At 46.1% G+C, this 19,000-nt stretch overlaps 1 protein-coding gene and 1 long non-coding RNA gene across 5 annotated transcripts; one reads left to right on the top strand and one right to left on the bottom strand.

Moving 5' to 3' along the window:
• Positions 1 to 562: 562 nt before the first annotated feature.
• PLK3 (polo like kinase 3) lies at positions 563 to 10,596 on the bottom strand. 4 transcript variants are annotated; one of them, XM_069979375.1, is made up of 16 exons: positions 10,417 to 10,481; positions 8,284 to 8,587; positions 7,609 to 7,716; positions 6,633 to 6,749; positions 5,669 to 5,798; positions 5,494 to 5,581; positions 5,165 to 5,260; positions 4,437 to 4,635; positions 4,233 to 4,359; positions 3,786 to 3,895; positions 3,414 to 3,537; positions 3,234 to 3,317; positions 2,991 to 3,153; positions 2,667 to 2,796; positions 1,777 to 1,890; positions 563 to 1,647 (listed from the first exon to the last, which is right to left on the bottom strand). In XM_069979375.1, exons 2-16 carry the CDS (start codon positions 8,317 to 8,319, stop codon positions 1,453 to 1,455), a joined length of 1,821 nt encoding a protein of 606 aa, XP_069835476.1. In that variant the 5' UTR covers positions 8,320 to 8,587; positions 10,417 to 10,481; the 3' UTR covers positions 563 to 1,452. The 4 variants fall into 4 exon arrangements, with proteins under 4 accessions (XP_069835476.1, XP_069835472.1, XP_069835473.1 ...); XM_069979371.1 differs by lacking the exon at positions 8,284 to 8,587 and having other exon boundaries at positions 10,417 to 10,596; XM_069979372.1 differs by lacking the exon at positions 8,284 to 8,587 and having other exon boundaries at positions 3,414 to 3,534; positions 10,417 to 10,596.
• Positions 10,597 to 10,702: 106 nt separating this feature from the next.
• On the top strand, positions 10,703 to 17,260 carry LOC138798778 (uncharacterized). Its single transcript, XR_011364158.1, has 4 exons — positions 10,703 to 10,776; positions 13,203 to 13,271; positions 14,210 to 14,430; positions 16,934 to 17,260. It is a non-coding gene; the product is annotated as an uncharacterized lncRNA (long non-coding RNA).
• Positions 17,261 to 19,000: the final 1,740 nt, after the last annotated feature.

Genomic DNA, 19,000 nt, shown 5'->3' with positions numbered 1-19,000 from the left:
GAAAAAAAAAAATTAAAAATAAATACATACATATATAAATAAAACATAAATATTATGCAATGGAAGAACAAATAACAGCTATATATGGGGCCCTCACTGCTCTCGTGGGGCCCGTACCATGAAACAGACAAAATTTCAAGTAGCAGCCTGATCTCTGCCGTCCTCTTCTCAGCAGGAGTTTAGGAGTAGTTTGCCGCAGGAGGCGGAGCCAGACTCCTATGTAGCGTACAGGAAACGTGGGGGGCAGGTGCAGGGTGGGGGGCTTTAAAGTGCTGTGATTATATTGAGCTCCTAAACAAGGGGCTCAGAATTCACAGATTTAACCCTATGTCTCTGAAGGGTCTTTGGTAGAAGTCACATGATGACGGTCGTGTTACAATTTAGTGAGAAAAAAAAAAAAATAGAGTCTCTGCTTTTTTGCTTACAACAGCAAAGTCAACAAAAATAAAAGCCTTTGGTAGTAACGTAGTGCAGAAAGTGGGGGTGGGGACCCAGTGAACATAAAAGTGAAGCGCCACCCTGCAGTGCGGACGGTCTCCAGATATGTGGAGATATGTCCAGATATGTTTTCCATTTACACAGTTGCCCATTTTGCACAGTAGAACAGAGCAAAGCTGCAAGTTGGCAGATGCGGGTGTTCAGGAGTTGTGCACCCCAGCACGTGATCGCAAATCAATGAGAAGAGACGTAGCAATAGTCACTTGGCATAAGGCGGATGTCCTGCAGGTCCCAGCAGGAGACAATTCCAGAAGGTTCTGCTCAATGCAATGAACACTTTATAAGTCTATAGGATCCTGAACGAAATCAGATCACAAGCAAGACACTGTAGTGACTGAACAGACTATAACCCATCTACACCAGGGGCAGCTGGTTGACTCCCACCCCATCTGTAAACCTGAGGGAAGGATCCAGCAGCTGGTTCTATTGTGTCAGCGACTCCCTGGTGAATGGGAGTGGGGGGGGGGGGGGAAACCATTTTTTTTAACTGCAATAAAACTTCACAGAAACTGGCAGCAGCAAGTCGGTGGCTTAACCCACCGCAGTGCAGATCAGATTAATCCTCTTGTGAGGGGCAGAGTACAGTAAATGAGACATTGATAGGACGACGACTTGTGCCTAGAATGCCGCAGGAGTGATTCAGATCCACAATATAATCCACTGGTCACATGACCACCTAAACGCTGGTATGAAGTTGGGTTAACAGTGCACTTCCCGTAACCTTCCACTGTGCAAGAGTCAAATGAAGGCAAATTCAAGAATTCTGCTACAGACAGGTTTTGCATTTCAAGCACCAATAAGCTCTAGGGAGCCTCAGATTTAACAGGGTCCTGTCCCCCCTAGGCAAGACTGCCCCATACCCCTGGCAGATGAGTCCAGCCACCACCCTGGAGTGCCACTAACATTAGGAGCAGGGAATGGCTTGAAGGATGGAGGTCTGATGGGATGGGAAGCCTACGATTCAGCCTTCTGCTCTAGCAGCTTCAAGGTGTACTTCAAGCGGTGGTACATGTCGGAGCTGCAGCCGCTCTCCACCAGGGAGCTGAGCAGAAAGGTCTGGGAGCTGCGGTCTCGGTTGATGTAGGTCAGCAGGTAGACGTCCTGAGGTTTGCTGAGGATCAGCTTTGTGTGATCATTGTAGAAGTTCACCTGAGAACAAGAAAAGGTGTCAGAACCAGAAAGTGAAGCAAGGAGGACAAAGTTTACCCCACATGCAGGTTAAAGGGCCAGATGTCAGGTATACAGTACAAAACACATTCAGTAGGAGTCGCTCCTAACCTGCAGGGTGCAGTTGTTGAATAGCATCAGTAGGGCATGTTCAGTCTTCACCCACTGCAGTAGTAGCAGCAGCGGAGGCCGGCTGCCCTCATCCTGACACGGCAGATCCCCTCCCTGCAGACACAGGAATGTATTAGTCACATGTCAAGTTGGAGTAAGGAGTTGTGTTACAGCCAGCAGACTGAGGAAGTGAATGGCAGCCATCAAACTGTGGAAAGAGGCGAGAGGAGCTTCCTACACAACCCGCATTTGCCACCAATTCCGCTGGATTCTGACAACCAGTTGTGTCACATTCCTGACCCATGACCACCAGAAACTGCTAACCGGAGGCACGAAACAGCGACTGTGCAACTGCTGACTACACCCAGAGATTCACTGGAGCATAGTGGGAAAAGAGGCCATAGGGCAAGTCACAGGGAAAGAACTTACACTGAGGATTAACACCAGGGAATTATCAGAACTGCTCTGTCAGCAATGAACATCACAGACCGAGCGGGGATTATGGCTGCGCTCAGTTTGGGGTCACCAATTCTATCAAATACAATGGAAGTGTTCAGCATGAATGGCTACTCTCCCTTATTGACATAACAAAACCTGACAGACTGTAATAGGGTCCACCGGGTAATGTATAACATTAGATGGGCCTGGCGCAGCCATCATGGTGTCCCTTGTAACACACCATAACAGTTGGGACAAAGCCCAAGAAAACAAAAATGTGCCCAACAAGGAACTTTATAGACTGAGTGACGCAGAGGAAGGTTCAGGAGAGCAGTTTTACATTCATCCTGCCACCTGCAATGCAAATCTTCTAGTCAATATGCAAACGACGGGCATGCAAATATGGCATGTATTTGTATAGTGAGCGTCAGAACATGTCACAACCCACTCACCTTCATGAGGTTTTTCTCCATGTAGGTGGCAAAATACTGCAATACGCTCATCTGGCCCTGGAGCTGCTCCGGCACGGCTGAGACCCCGAACACAAAATGGCGGCTGTTTGTAAGGTTGTAATGGACGTTTCTGTAATGAGAGAAGTTATCCAGCGTTTAATAGGGGGTCTAACAAAGCAAATTCCCACCACCTCATGGTAGGAGCCTCTGCAGGGACCCTGTAGCCATTACCATAGAAGCCAAGGGCTATATACACACACACACACACAAGGCCAAGGCCTAGGACTGAGCCATCATTCGGTATTATATAGAAGAGACCCTCACCTGCGACTGGCTGGTAGAACCATGTGGGTGCCATTGTTGAAGAGCACCCCGATGCTGCGATTAGACAACTGGTACCCAAATCCGTACTTGTTGGAATAGTCAACCCACTTGGACACCCACACAAAGTCTTCATGTCTAGAGAGGGGGGTGGGCTTGCCTTCACCTGAGGGGGACATAACAGGTTTTATAAAAGCCCATAGGACAGTGTTTCAGGGTCTGGCATACATGAAAGTTGGTATTTACCTATTGGCATGGAAGACAGACAGTCCTTAAGCACTTCCAGAGCAGTCTCCATGACACCAGATGCAGTGATACAATCCTCAAAACCTGTCAGGAAGAAACAAGTCAGGACTGATGAGATATTGACAGGAGGGGAGTGTAAAACGACATTGTAAATTAGACAGACAGCACCAGGTCTCTTACCATCACTGCTGACCAGGCTTCCACGGACAGACCTGGACACAGACTTTCCAGACGCCTCTTCTGTCAAGGTTTCCACTGGGCTGCAGCTGCCACTGAGGGCATGACCGGTGACAGGGGCAGCCTGCTGGGAGAAGACAGGGCACAAGGTTAACAGGGCAATAAAGATGCCATATACCATGGGACGCCTAGTGTCACTATAAGAGGAACTAGAGGCCTATGTAAGTAAATGAGACAAAGGCCAGAGGAATGAAGAGACCCTTAAAAGCTGAACTATATATTCAGTTTCCACATATATAAACGACCACCTGCCATTAATACAGGCAGGATCCCTTACACATGTCAAATCACAATACACATCACCATGACTCTTACCTCATTGCCCTCCACAGTTTTATAGCTGAGCTGTCGGCAGATTGAAGTCTTCACTAGACCAGTCACCAGCTTAGATATGTCGTCCTTTTCCTCGGAGGAGCATTTCTTTGCTGCAGGAGAGAAGCATGGGCTTAATTCAGCAGTTCTCAACTTGTAATCAATCCCTTTAAGTTAAAGAAGGGCCCCCAAATGAACCAAAGGTAAAAGGTTGCGTGACCGCAGTGTTATTGATGTTTCATGGCTACAGCCCTTGTTAAACTGCAGTTGGCATGTAAAACCACACAAAATTTTGGAAGCAATCTCATGGCTCAATGCAGTGCCTGGTGTTGCGGAGCAGGAGCACCAAGTGTCAGACACAGCAGCTTAAGATGCCAACTAGGGGGGGGGAGATACCACAAAGGACCGTGCCTTCAAGTTCACAATCAGATCACATTTCACCTTCATTACCTTTTGACTTTCCTTTTCCAAACAAACTCTTGGCAACTTTGGTGAAGAGGCTCTTGGCAGGGTTGGGTGGGTGCAAATCAGGGACCATCACACAGCTGCTCGGGGGTAACTTTTCTGGGGTGTAACCCTGAATGAGAACACAAGGGGTTAATCTCAGGCTGACAACAGTAAGGACACTGCAATATGCTGGGAGAAAGAACGCACCTTGGTGAAGAATTCGTGTTCAATGATTTGGTCAAGGGTCAGCCGCTCGCTGGGAGTGCGTTTCAAGATTCCCATGATCAGCTGCTTTGCGGAGGAGGAGAGGCAGGCCGGTAAGGTGTACTTCACCTGCTTGATACAGCGGTATGTCTCCTTTAAATCTGACGTTTCAAAGGGTGGAGTGCCACAGAGAAGTGTGTACCTGGAGGGGACAAGCTGCACTTAATAAAAGTATCCATACCCTACATATATCAGATGTAAAATGCATCACCCCAGGAGACATTTACAGACACTGCCACAGGAAGGGTTGTTAGGCTGATAGTAGAGACTTTCCTACCATCTCTACTGACGCCAACACAAGATAAATGGGTCAATAAACCACAGGGGAAGTTGACATTAGGAAAGTCTACTCCCTGGAGGACAGTGCATAATGTCAGGTGACGCTGATAATCGGCACTCCTGGGGGCAGCCTCATCCTCCTGCCAGGGTGAAGCCAGGTACAGTATAGGCTATGAAGCTTTAACACTACTTATGTGACACGACATGAGGAAACAGAGCAGCGTCACATCAGTTATGAGGCAATACCACAAGTTTCCTGTGTGACACATTAAACAAGAGATGCAGTTGGGGAAAAACAATATATGTTCCACCGCAGCGGCTCTAGGGCAGTCACAAGCTGACATTTTCCTTTCCCTTTTACAAGCAAAAAACATTGAGAGAACTAAACTTACATGACGCATCCCAGCGACCAGACATCAGACTCTGGGCCATGACCGTGTCTGTGGAGAACTTCAGGGGCTAAGTAGTTTGGGGTCCCACAGATTGTTCTAGGAAGAAGATTTCAGACAAGTGTTACCATAACAATAAACCCAAGGTAACCAGATCCAGTAACCCCCACCCCCTGCACACCATCCCCCCCATCCCCCCTCCATCTGTTAGGAGTCTACATCCTGTGTCCTAACTCACACCCTATGTCTAACTCCTAACCCCCTCCCCTCTATACATTGTGAATCTGCATCCTATGTCTCTCTCCAATCTACAACCAGACACCTCTACTCACTTCTTCCTGAGCTCTGGAGGCTCTAGCCTTGCTGCCAGCCCAAAATCGCCAACTTTCAGCTCCATGTTTTCATTGATGAAGAAGTTTCCTGTACCAATAGAAGCACCAGATCAGTATAGTTCACGCTATGCATTAAACCAGAGCAGCCCGAGAGACGTTAGGATGTCCTTCTTACCCAGCTTAAGGTCCCGGTGAATGATTCCTCGCATGTGCAGATACTTGAGGCCAGAGATGATCTGCTTAAGGTAATACCTGACCTCTGGCTCCAGCAGAGTGTGACGTGCCTTCCAGATATGTGCAAGAGACTACAAGACAATAGAGGAAACACATTGATTGTATGGCAGTAACTAAAGCACAAAATCTCAAAAAGGCAGACAATCCCCGCGGCCTGTGCAAATAACCAGAAAGGAACAATGTCTGTTGTGAAACAAAGTACCTGGAAACTTTCATACACATGACTGTTTATATCCTGTTACACAGTAACGCTGCCACTGCTTTGTATCTGACCTGGAGTTTCAATAATCACCTGACATTAAGAATTACTAGAACTGGTTCAGGTCCACTGATCACAAATGGCTCTATCCCCCCACACACCCGCATAGATCCAGTCACTATAGATCACACACCTCTTATCTATAGACTTTAGACAGCAGCCAAGCGCCATGAATCAGCGCTTACAGCCGGCGGCGTTGCACTTGCAGGAACATCTGTATGGTGTCTGGGGAGACTCGGGGGGCCACAGAAGAGCTGGGATTTATTTTTGGAGCCTGACTGCAGCTGCTCTGAGGGCTCTTTGTAGTATGGCGGGGGATGTACAGCTGGCTGGAGCCTGGGGTTAGGTTACATATTTCTACAGGAGTGGGGGTTGTGTCAATGTAACCTGCACAAAGGGCCAATTCTAGGCCCCGTCCCTCCCAGCCGTTAGACTCCTCTATAGAAAGCTGACAGCTGCCTCGCTGCATGTGAATGGGACAACAGCGCTGGGTAAGCCTTCCGTGACAGGAGCACAAAGCTGTGGCCAAGCGTTTACTAAAGGTGGCAACAACCGACATAGTGCAGTGTACACCACAGGATGCAAAGCCATACAGACAGGACGCCACTCCTGGCGACTACTTTCTCTCCATGAGGCTTGGACTCACCTTGCGGCTGCAGATCTCAAGGAAGATGTAGATGTTCTCAGAGTCTTCAAAGTGGTGGGAGAACTTGACAACATGTTTGTGATGAAGCTGCCGGTGAAGATCGATTTCATTCACAATCTGAATATGGAAACAAGAAAGTTTAATATTTGGTACAAGTATGGAAAATTCCTTTTATCTGGTATCTCATAAACCAGCACAGAAGCTTAGACGCCGCAGACAGTATCCTCCTAGCGTCTAATCATTTTATGGTCACTGTAGGTTTACAGGTTGATTTTTCTCACGGTTTAAGTTGTACTTTTAACACCTTTTTGGCGTAATAAAGCCAACCCATCGTTTCCTCATATTTCCAGGAGTGTACGGCCGCAATAAATTAATTATGATGTTTAAAGTCGAAGATTCCTTTGAACATCCCAAGAAAACAAAAAGGTTTCTGTCTTGTAATTTGTGTCACAGAGAACAGGGAATGTCGGCTCCTTACAAGCCTATGAAACTAGGGCCGGGCCAGCATCAGAGTCATCTGCCTATTAACCTCTGGCTGACTGCACCACACAGACTTATTACTAGAGATGAGCACTACTGATGGTTCAGCATTTGAACACCAGTGGGGGTCAAAGATGGATGCAGCACCAGGGAGTCCTGGAAAACATAGATACAGCTATAGGATGGTCTGCAGCCAACTTAGCCACTAGTATTCAAATGTCGAATGACTGGTCTTAAGCATGCTTGAATAGCGCTCATCTCTACTTACTATCCATTGTATTGTAGAGCGGTGTTCCCTAACCTGTAAACTCTCACAATGCCCCATACACAGTAGGTTCCCCAACCTATGGCTCTCTAGCTGTTTTACAACTACAACTCCCATCATGCAACTGCTGACTTAGTGTTTTCTAAAGTAACTCTTCCATTTTAAAACTACAACTTCCAGCATGCCCACGCCACCTGCTAGGAATAGTAGTTACAGACGCAAGTCACTCACCTTTTCACGCTGATGAGGTTTGGCCACACGACTGTGTGGAATGACTTTCACAGCATAGGTTTTATTGGTGGAAACCTCGGTCATTTCATAGCATCGAGCGAATCCTCCCTGGAATGAAAGAGGAAATGTACATAAGTTTAGTTAATTTAGTGAATCCAGAAAATAGGGGGTGATGCAATGGACTCCAAAGGGTAGATCAAACTTGCCGAGCAAGGAAAAACAGTGTGTCGAGTGTTCACATTTTAGGCTAGAAGTCTCCCTGACCTAGTCCCGCTCACACATCTGGATGTTTGTTACAATGTATCAGTGCAGGTATGAGCCATCAGCCTGGACCCCGGGACAGAAGTGATCCGAGCTTGTAAATAGCTCAAAAGGATAGTCTGCAACAGTGTTCCTGACTGCTGCAAAACTACAACTCAACTGTTGTAGTGCACAATGGGAGTTGTAGTATCGGAACTGCTGGACAGCATCGGGTCAGGGAACAAGGTCCTGCAGTGCAACAATCCCAGCAGCTGTGTGAGCAGGACTAGAACAGGGAAGGCCTCTGAATAACCTTCCCATTCATCTGGTGTCCATTCAGGTCCTTACAAATGTCAAGATGTGAGCATTATTTTAGGGCCCTTACATGGTGGCCTTATCAGCCCAGGAAGGATGTGAAGTCAGGATGGACCGTACCCCTTTCAGGAAGCTTCTGCGTCCAGCCCGATCCATCCATCCTGCTCTGACTGATAATCAATGACAGAGCTTAAAATAACTTGTGATCTCAGCTTCCTCTGCACAAAACGTCTATAGATGACCGCCTCATCACACCGCTTTCTTCTATAAATGATCACGTGTCTCCTGAGATCCTGCAGCCGCAATAATGGAAGTCTGCTGCAGACAGCGCGCCCTGACCGAGAATAGCTGCAGAGCGCAGCAGATGGGATGTAGGATAATCCGCAGCCTCCATCGACAAGCGTCAATATATCTTTAACCGCAGCTGATGGTAGACATAAGAGCATGTTCACACAAGAATTCAGCTGGTTTGTTGCGTATTTTCTGCAAACAACTTCTAATAGGGGAGTGAAAACCCTGTCCTGTTGGAGCCATGTTGGTTGAATTGAGGGGTGCAGCGTGGCCATTATTACTGAACCTTCAGTGTGACCTTTCCTTTCACCATTACATAACCACAACTTTCTCTGATCACAGATACAATGTGATCAGTGACTGCAACACTGCACCCAGCACAGGCCTTGTGCATCAGTCACAAACTATGCAAAGCAAGAAGGGAAACTACTCTATAAAGCAGCTGCCAGGATCCTCATCATCCTCGTCCACACCTATCATTCAGGGAAAGGCCATGACTCAGAACATCACAGTCTGCATAGGTGTCAGAACCTGCCGCCTGCATGCCATCTGCACCAGTCACCGAGCTCTAACTCACTGCAGGAGCCAAACGTCCCGGATGCAGAACAATGCCAGGCTGGGGGCACCATGCAGATGTAATCCACCAGACTATGCCGTATCCACACAGGGCACTAAAATACATAATCCACTGTACTGTGCCATAGCCACACAAGGCACTGTAACATCTGTAATACCAAGTATATATACTCCACCAGACTATGTCGTGTCCACACAGGGCACTACAATACATTATCCACCATACCAAGCCATAGCTACACAGGACACCATGCCATCTGTAATACCAAGTATATATACTCCAGACTATGCTGTATTCACACAGGGCACTACAATACATAATCCACCAGTCTATGCCGTATCCGCACAGGGCACTACAATACATGCTCCACCATAGCCACATAGGCCACTGTAACATCTGTAATACCAAGTATATATACTCCACCAGACTATGCCGTATCCACACTGGGCACCACACCACCAGGTAAATATAACCCATCAGTCTATGCCGTATCTATTAACCTTATAATGCACAGAAGCCGCTCCGCCGCAGAGAACAGCCGAATGATCTGCAGGGACACATTGATATTCCAGAACTGTCGCCGCTGCTGGATGAGGACACTGCCAACACCATGACATCAGCACGGGGAGAATATACACATGCCAGTGGGTGTGAGGGTCCACAGCTGCATGGGGGGGGGGGCACCAAATGTGTGATCAATCCAGCATAAAGAAATACAAATATACAGAAGAAAATCCCCCCAATAAGGGCAACATCAGGGTCTGGGGCACTATTAACAGCCGCCAGTAATTAGATGAAATCATGCTGGGACCTGTACCACAACAGTTTAAGAGTGACATGTCGGATTGGGGGTCCAGACCATCAGCACTGACCTCTATCAGAATATAGGGGTCACTTATAGTGATGGGAGAAGAGCTGGGAGATACCACTGCAAGGACGGGGGGGGGGGGGGGGGCAGCAATATTAACAGAGACATAAAATTATATCAAAGCCCCCAAGCCTCTCCCCACCAGGTGACTGTGGGCAGCACAGGACCCCTAATATACAGTGGGGGCAGTCACTGCCACAGACACTGGGGACCCCATACAGGGTGCACCCCAGTCACTGAGATCTGGGGGTCCAGCCATTCAGAGCCATAATGATGATGCCCCCCAGTCACACATGCATACATTCTCCCCTTCTGGCTATAAACAGAGCCCCCCACCCCTTATATTGGGGCCCCCCTCACACATATGGGGGTTCTCACACCTATTTGGGGAGCTTCCTTACTTGCCCAGCCCCCAATAACACATATGGGGGGGGGGTCTTTTATCTAATACACATAGTGACCCCTCAGGCATATATTGGGGTCTCCTGCCCCCACACACATAGCGGGGGGCTCTCACCTTGCCCAGTGTACGACCCCTCGCGTAGCTCCGTCCGGTCAGGGGGTCGGTGATGAGCTTGCAGGGTGCCGGCTGTCCAGGCCGGGGTGACTCTGGCTTGGGGACCCCTAATAGCAGGGCCCCGGGGTGCGGCTGAGATTGGAGGTAACACGCTGCCTCCATGCTGCTGTCCTCTCCGCCGCCCGCAACTCATCTACCCCCACCCGGCCGCCAGCAGCTTTTATGAATGAGAGCGACGTGACGTCAGGCGCATGCGCGGTGTCTGGAAGAGCGGATGCGACCCAGAGCCACGTGTCTCCTCCCTCCTCCTGCCCCTCTCCAGGCCCCGCCCATGTGCACGCCCCTTACAACTTTATACCGGTATGTAGACCAGTGTATCTACCCACCTCATACCAGAGTATATACTATAACAGCCTCATACCTGTGTATATACCCACCTCATACCAGAGTATATACTATAACAGTCTCATACCTGTGTATATACCCACCTCATACCAGAGTATATACTATAACAGTCTCATACCTGTGTATCTACCCACCTCATACCAGAGTATATACTATAACAGCCTCATACCTGTGTATATACCCTCCTCATACCAGAGTATATACTATAACAGTCTCATACCTGTGTATATACCCACCTCATACCAGAGTATATACTATAACAGTCTCATACCTGTGTATATACCCACCTCATACCAGAGTATATACTATAACAGTCTCATACCTGTGTATATACCCTCCTCATACCAGAGTATATACTATAACAGCCTCATACCTTTGTATCTACCCACCTCATACCAGAGTATATACTATAACAGCCTCATACCTTTGTATATACCCACCTTATACCAGAGGTAATACTGTAACAGCCTCATATCTGTGTATATACCCACCTCATACCAGAGTATATAGTATAACAGCCTCATACCAGTGTACTGTATATAGTATAACAGCCTCATACCTTTTTATATACCCACCTTGTGCCAGAGTATACATCATACCAGCCTCATACCAGTCTATATACCTGCCTCATACCAGTGTATACGTCATATCCACCTCATCCCAGTGTATACAATATACCAGCCTCATACCAGTGTATAGACCAGTATAGCTGTATATACCTAACTCATACCAGTGTACAGACCAGCCTCATACCAGTCAGTATATACATGATACCAACCTCATCATGCCAGTATGATACCCACCTTATACCAGTACACTAGTATATATAACTGATCTTGGACTCATACCAATATACACCTCATGCCAGTGTATAGACCAGTGTATATAGCCATCACTTACCTTGCTTTGTAACAGTGTGTATAGTATACCATTCCTCTATCCAGGTCTGAATCAGCTGTGACCTGGGCCCATAGCAGCCCTTTACTCTATTGGGCCCTATAAATGAAACAGGGACCATTCTGCTCTGGACCCCTCTAGTTGCCAGCACAGAGACCACCCTATACCTACGGTGGTCCTGGCTTGTTCATGCATTACCTTCAATTATTACAATGATCCCAGGGCTGCTCAATTATAATTGCGAGTTTCACTTTCCTTCACAAATTCTACGTATGCCATTATATACTGCGGGCAGGGCCGGAGATGAGGTGGAGCAGACAATGAGAATTTACACCTGGAAGCTGAATGATTCACCATTGAAGAGGCGCTGTCAGCAATCCTGACACTTCACAAAATCATTCTGCGGCATCTTTTCTTACAACCCGGCCTTGTGCCATTCCTCTGTTGTTCCTAAAGGAAATTGATCAGTAAAAAGTTGTTACCTGTTATGGGCCTGTATCTACACGTAAATGTTAATTTATTCAGAAATTTACAGGAGGAATAACAGGGGAAAAATACAACACAAGTTTATACAGAAATGTTACAGGCCTGTAACACAGCGGAAAAAGTGACTGTGTATGGAGCCAGATTACACAGTCATTGTATATATAGTGTCAGATTACACAATGACTGTATATAGTGCCAGTTTACATAGTGATTGTATACATAGCGATTGTATACATAGTGCCAGATTACACAGTGACTGTATATACTGCCAGATTACACAGGGGTTGTATATATAGTGCCAGATTACAGAGTGACTGTATACAGTGCCAGATTACACAGTGACTGTATATACTGTCAGATTACACAGGGATTGTATATATACTGTAGTTCCATATTACACAGTGACTTTATACAGCGCCAGAGAACAAAGTGACTGTATAAACGCATTAGTGACGTCACTTGGCGGATGGCAAATGCGGCATTGGGCATACTGATGACCTGGAAGACCACTGAAGGGGTCAGGTGGGGTATTGTGTGTGGGGATGGGGGGGGGGCAGCCAGGAAATGTAGTGTGTGGGGATGGGAGGGGGTGTCAGGTGGGGTAGTGTGTGTGTGTGTGTGTGTGTGTGTGTGTGGATGGGGGTTAGGTGGGGTAGTGTGTGTGGGGGGCAGGGGGATAGTGTGTGGAAATGGGGGCAGGGGGGGTTAGTGTGTGGGGATGGGGGGCAGGAGGGTTAGTATGTGGGGGAGGGAGTTGCGGGTAGAGGGGTCATCTGGATAGGGGGTAAGGGTATGTTCACACTATGGATTACCCTATTGGTGTAATCCTCAGTATATATGGACAGCGCACAGTACCACGTCTCCTGTCATGTATGCTGGATGTAATCCTCTATTCTATATATGGACCCTGACACTTTATGACAATTTTTTAATGACAGTCACGCTTCAAAATATTTCTTTGTTTACTTAATTTTATTTTTTATTATGCTTATATATAGGACACTACTGCATGATATTTGGACCTAAAAAAATATGCATGGAGAGAACAGTGGCAGAAGACACCAAATGTGAGTCTATAGAGTTCTGCTCTGTAGGGCAGAGGTTATCATAGGTTGTCGGTTTATCATAATTTAATGTAAAGAATGTTTCAGTGTATTGTATGCTGGGGGTAATCCGCAGTATCTGTTCTTATTCTGTATATATGTTTCAGTGGATTGTATGCTGGGTGTAATCCTCAGTATATATGGATAGTGCACAGTACCTCCTCTTCTGCCCTGTATTACTTGTATTGTAAACTATTAAAAAATGTGTAATATAGATATGCATAGTTTTATTTGCGCCTGGGTGGAGGAGGAATGTGGTGGCAGTGTTTGCTTATGGGGGGCCCAGGCAAATTCTTTGGACAGGGGCCCTATGCAGTCTGTGTTTGCCCCTGCACCATATTATACAGTGACTGTCAAATTCTACTGAAATAGAGAAACATCCAACGCTGTAATCTAGTTACTAAAATCTGCTAGAATTGTATCCGGACCAGAATCCTCTTTGAGACTCCAGACTGATTCATGTCACCTGTGCTGTTACATTGGAACAAAATCAGGAAGAGAGAGAGATTTGTTCTGCTGCCACAAAGAATTATCAACATTGGATTGTAATACGATTGTATTAAACCTTTCACTGACAGAAAGCAGACATGTTAAAAAAGGTGAAGAACTAAAACACAAATTTGAGGGAATAAATTATTTTTTTTTTGTTGCACAAAACATTATAAAAACAATTGGCTAGCCAACAATTATCAGATATTTAGACTAGTAAATTATAAAGAAGAGCAGAGGGCAGAGTCTGACTACACAGGGATTTTTTATAGTCTGTAACCATGGACACATAGAGGTCTGCACAGGAGCTGTCTACTCATAACGGTGGGAAGTGGGTGGGAACACTTTATTGGAGCAAACACCGATTCCTATGGCGATTTTGCTTTCATATTATGCCTTCTGGTTGTCATTAGTCTGAGGAGACATAAGGAAGCAGCAGAAGAATGTGACTGATAAATCTCTTCAGAGACGATGATCCCATAACGTCATCCTGCCAACATCCTGTGATGTCTCAGTGGACTCCTCACTGTATATCTCTCCACCGCTGCGCCCCGTCCACTCTCCAGCTGAGATATAAGGACTTTACTCTTGGATGAAAGGCCTTGTCTTAGTGGAAAAGTGTTCACAGCTACAGGTGAAGGGGACTAAATCCTTTCATCATGATGATATAATAGATAAGGGGTGCACTTATAAGTAATTCTCCTCCCTCTTTAATGTTTATGATGAATTATTAAAAGGTCAAAACATATTTTTTTATATTTTCTAAAATGAATGCATATAGTTAGAGAACATTCTATTGGAACCTCTTGCAGTACCCTGTATGACCACCAGGTGCAGAGTGAATGCAAATACAGTACAATGTAATTTGTGGTTTATCTTGGGTGTTAACAATATATACCATATCCAATGTCTGATATATATATATATATATATATATATATATATATATATATATATGTATATATATATATATATATATATATATATATATATATATATATATATATACTGTCATGAGGGCTAACTCCATGCCCATTCAATGCTCTTAGATTTGTCTGCCCCCCGTGTTGTAATCAGACCTCATCCATAATAAGCAGCCCATAAGCTATCATAGGTTTCAGTGCACATTCAGGCATACTGAGAGGCAAAGACAGGTCTGGTGAGGGGAGGGGGTCGTTGGGTGGGTCTCTGGGACATTGCCCCTGCAGCGGTGACATTACGATTATTTGTCACCTTGTCACCTTCTTTTGCCCTCTGCAGATTTTTTCCCAATTTTCGGTCACTGCTCACAGATCTGGTTTCTAAACCTGTTATTTCAGTAACAGACAATTTTTTTCTGGAACTTTTTAGAATTTTTTTCCCCTCTTTTCTTTTGAAGGGCACGTTGTGTTTATGGTGTAAATCTGCCTTCACATCCAGATCCAGTCTAACATTCTGGTGCAACATTGTATCCTAGGGTGATGTTATGTGTATGTGGAAATCCTCAGGGGCCACTCAAGAGTGTGGGGAGACCCTGTGTGTCTCGTTATATGATGGGTCTCTAGACAAGATGTCACACCTAGACTGGCCCCAAGGGTGTAGTGAGGGAGTGGGGAACCTCGAGACCAGGGATGGGGTCTCTGCAGCCCTCCAGCTGTTGCAAAACTACAATTCCCATCATGCATGAACAGCCAGAGCTTCAGCATTGGCAGTCTAGTCATGATGGGAGTTGCAGTGGTGCCCAGTTACAAATATTCCAAATTGGTCATCACTTCTATTTCCATTACATTCATATTGTGGGTGTGTTAGGATCTGAACATTGCTGCATAAATGGGAAGATGGCTAATCTGGACCCTAGGAGAGTTGGGTGATGTTCCCTATGGAGTGTTTAGAAGCAGATGACACTGGAGGCGACCCAAGGAACGTATATTGGAGGGAATGCTCTGTAGTGTGTGTCAGTCTGCAAATAGGGGAAGATAGAGTAGAGTGTGGTCTGTGGTGAGACAGGGATGGGGATTGCAGGGGAAATCTGATCAGATGAGGACTGGCCGAGACTGAAATACCAAATCTGCAGAGAAAGGGCAAAATTGACCTGATTATAGCGGAATCTTGAATTCCCCTTATCATATTATAGACCGCAGTCTCCTTAGGGCTCAAGACGTTAAAGGCTGTGTTCACACATTGCAGTTTCATTGCAGAACTGCACTATTTCTGTGAAGACACTGCATGCAATACCGCAACAGTACTGCGATGAAACTCCAACGTGTGTGAACACAGCCTTAAACTATGTTCAAACAACAGCAGATTAGCTGCAGATTAGAGGCAGAACCCAACCACAAGCTGCAGAACATACATGAGTGTCGGAGGCCACATCAGCTCCATCAATGACTCTTTTCAGCTTTTGCAGCTGTTTTCAGACAACTCCACAGAGAATAAAACCTGCAGATCTCCTCATACAGGTGTCTGGGGGGGGGGGGGGAAGCCCCTTTATTCTAGGGGGGGAAGCCCCTTTATTCTAACACAATGTTCTTGTATGAAGGCGCCCGCACAGAATAGATGATCAATAACCAAACCTGCAGATTAATCTAATGTGTATGAGGGCAACCTAGTTGTACCCCAATGGCGGATGTTGAGGGAAACAAGGATCAGAGATGTTGAATTTGTTGAAGAATTAAATTACCAGTGGTGTATGGAGGCAACAAAGGAGCTTGGAGGGGACAGAGGAGTCTGAAAAGGACAGAAGAGTCTGGTGGGGGGAGAGGAATCTGAAAAGGATAGAAGAGTCTAATGGGGCAGAGGAGTCTGAAAAGGATAGAAGAGTCTGATGGGGCAGAGGAGTCTGGAGGAGAACATGCTTATTAGGAGGTATCAGAAGGAATAGCTTCCAGCCAACGAGCCTTCATCTGCCAGCTCTCTATGTATGGACCCTTCTATACTAGATTGTTGCTGAGGAGTCAGGAGTTTAGGCAGAAACATTACTCTGATCCTTGTCTCTTTAGCGCCCCCTGCTGCACCCAGTTATTATAGCTTGTGATCTCTGTGAATATCTCAGATCTCCAGGATCCATCTCATTCTCAAAAACCATTGTACAAACAATGGCAACAATACTTCACCCTCTCTGTAATTCTTATTTTTTAGTAACTTCTTTGTTGTTACAGAATCTCTACTTCCAGATAAATCTCCAGTTTTTCTTAACCTTTGGAAATATTGATGCAGGAGATTTCGGATCTGTCAGGAGGGGAAGTGAAAGAGAGAAATGAGAGTGGCGGCGGCAGATCTTCCCCCAGCATGCACCCAGACCTGGAAAGTTTTGTTGCTTGACTGTGATTTAAGTGTGGGACACATAGAGCTGGGAAAGTCTTATAGGGAACGGGTGTTATGTGGAAAGCACCGCAGCAAATGTTACATGTAAAGCAATGCAGCAGATGTTACATAGAGAGCACCTCAGTAGCAGATGTTACATGTAAAGCACCGCAGCAGCAGATGTTACATAGAGAGCACCGCAGCAGCAGATGTTACATAGAGAGCACTGCAGCAGCAGATGTTACATAGAGAGCACCGCAGCAGCAGATGTTACATAGAAGCACCTCAGCAGCAGATGTTACATGTAAAGCACCGCAGCAGCAGATGTTACATAGAGAGCACCGCAGCAGATGTTTCATGTAAAGCACCGCAGCAGCAGATGTTACATAGAGAGCACCGCAGCAGATGTTTTATGTAAAGCACCGCAGCAGCAGATGTTACATGTAAAGCACCGCAGCAGCAGATGTTACATAGAGAGCACCGCAGCAGCAGATGTTACATAGAGAGCACCGCAGCAGCAGATGTTTCATGTAAAGCACAGCAGCAGCAGATGTTACATAGAAAGCACCGCAGCAGCAGATGTTACATAGAGAGCACCGCAGCAGCAGATGTTACATAGAAAGCACCGCAGCAGCAGATGTTACATAGAAAGCAAGCATCAGATTCTACATGTACATCACCGCAGCAGCAGTTGTTATACATAAAGTACTGCAGCAGCAGATTTTACATGTAAAACACTGCAGCAGCAGGTATAACATATATAACTCCACAGCGCAGGCTGCACCCTCTCTATACCTCTCCCCGCTTCTCAAGAAAAATAAATAAAGCTCGTCCTTGCTTCATAGACCGGTGAGTGCTGGAAAATCTTTTTTCTCTCATATATGCATAACATATATAACATTGCAGCAGATGCCACATTTAAAACACCACAATAGCAGCAGAAGATGCTACATGTAAAACAGCAACAGATATTGCATTTAAAACATTGTAGCAGCAGATGTTACATGTAAGGATTTGCAGCCTTGTTGCTTTCTCAGAAACAGATATAAGCAGCTGAACATTATTTGGAAGACAATTTGGGTTTTTAGGCCAGGTTCACATCAGTACTGAGCGGCTAGTTTGGATCATTTTCTGAGTTTTGGCTCAGACTGAAATGCGTGGTCTTCTACACTTTTCACTCCATGCCAAAACTAGTGTGCGCATGGAAAATGACCTGATCATAGTCACTAGCTCAGTTTTGGCCACTGAAAGAACTAGATTGGGGCCTATGCCAATCCAAGCAGAGATCCATCAGCAGCTCATTTTCAGATCTGGTCACCGTATCTGTGCCTTGAAGGCACAAAAAGTGAGGTCAACCCGGCCATAGATAAGACCTCAGCTGTAGATAATACTAAACATGAAAAACCGCAATGGACAAGGTAAATGTGATCCAGGCCCAGCATATGAGGAGGAGCCGCTTGTCAGGGTCATGTTTGTTCTCATTGTTGGCATCAGACGGATCTCGGATCAGGGGAGATTGATGTGGATTTATCAGATACACATCGTTCAGGTGGATTATCAGGTGGAGGGGAGTGGCGGCCGTTATAATGGATCTGGGGTATTTATTACACACTCATGGAGGCGTCAGGCGTGTAAATGAGGATGACACAAAGAGGTATCTTGACCCCCCCCCCCAGTAGGGAAGCGGTTTAGGAGGGATAATCTCGTTTGCGCTTGTAAGTGAAAACCACACGATGTTTGTCACCGCACAATGGCCGCTTTGTTCCTATGTAAATGATCTCTTAGGATGAGGAGGGAGTAGGGGTCTGTAGTTGGGTCCTACATGAGGTCACATGTCAGTTGAGACATTAATACCATACGTTCGTCTCTGTAACGAGAGGCTGCAGAATTTGTAGTTCAGTATTCTAGGAAAGCTGGGTAAG

Source organism: Dendropsophus ebraccatus, chromosome 8 (genome assembly GCF_027789765.1).
Source record: "Dendropsophus ebraccatus isolate aDenEbr1 chromosome 8, aDenEbr1.pat, whole genome shotgun sequence".
In the NCBI taxonomy this organism is placed as follows: domain Eukaryota; kingdom Metazoa; phylum Chordata; class Amphibia; order Anura; family Hylidae; genus Dendropsophus; species Dendropsophus ebraccatus.
Note: the sequence above shows the minus strand (reverse complement) of the source record. Positions and strands in the feature narration are given on the sequence as shown.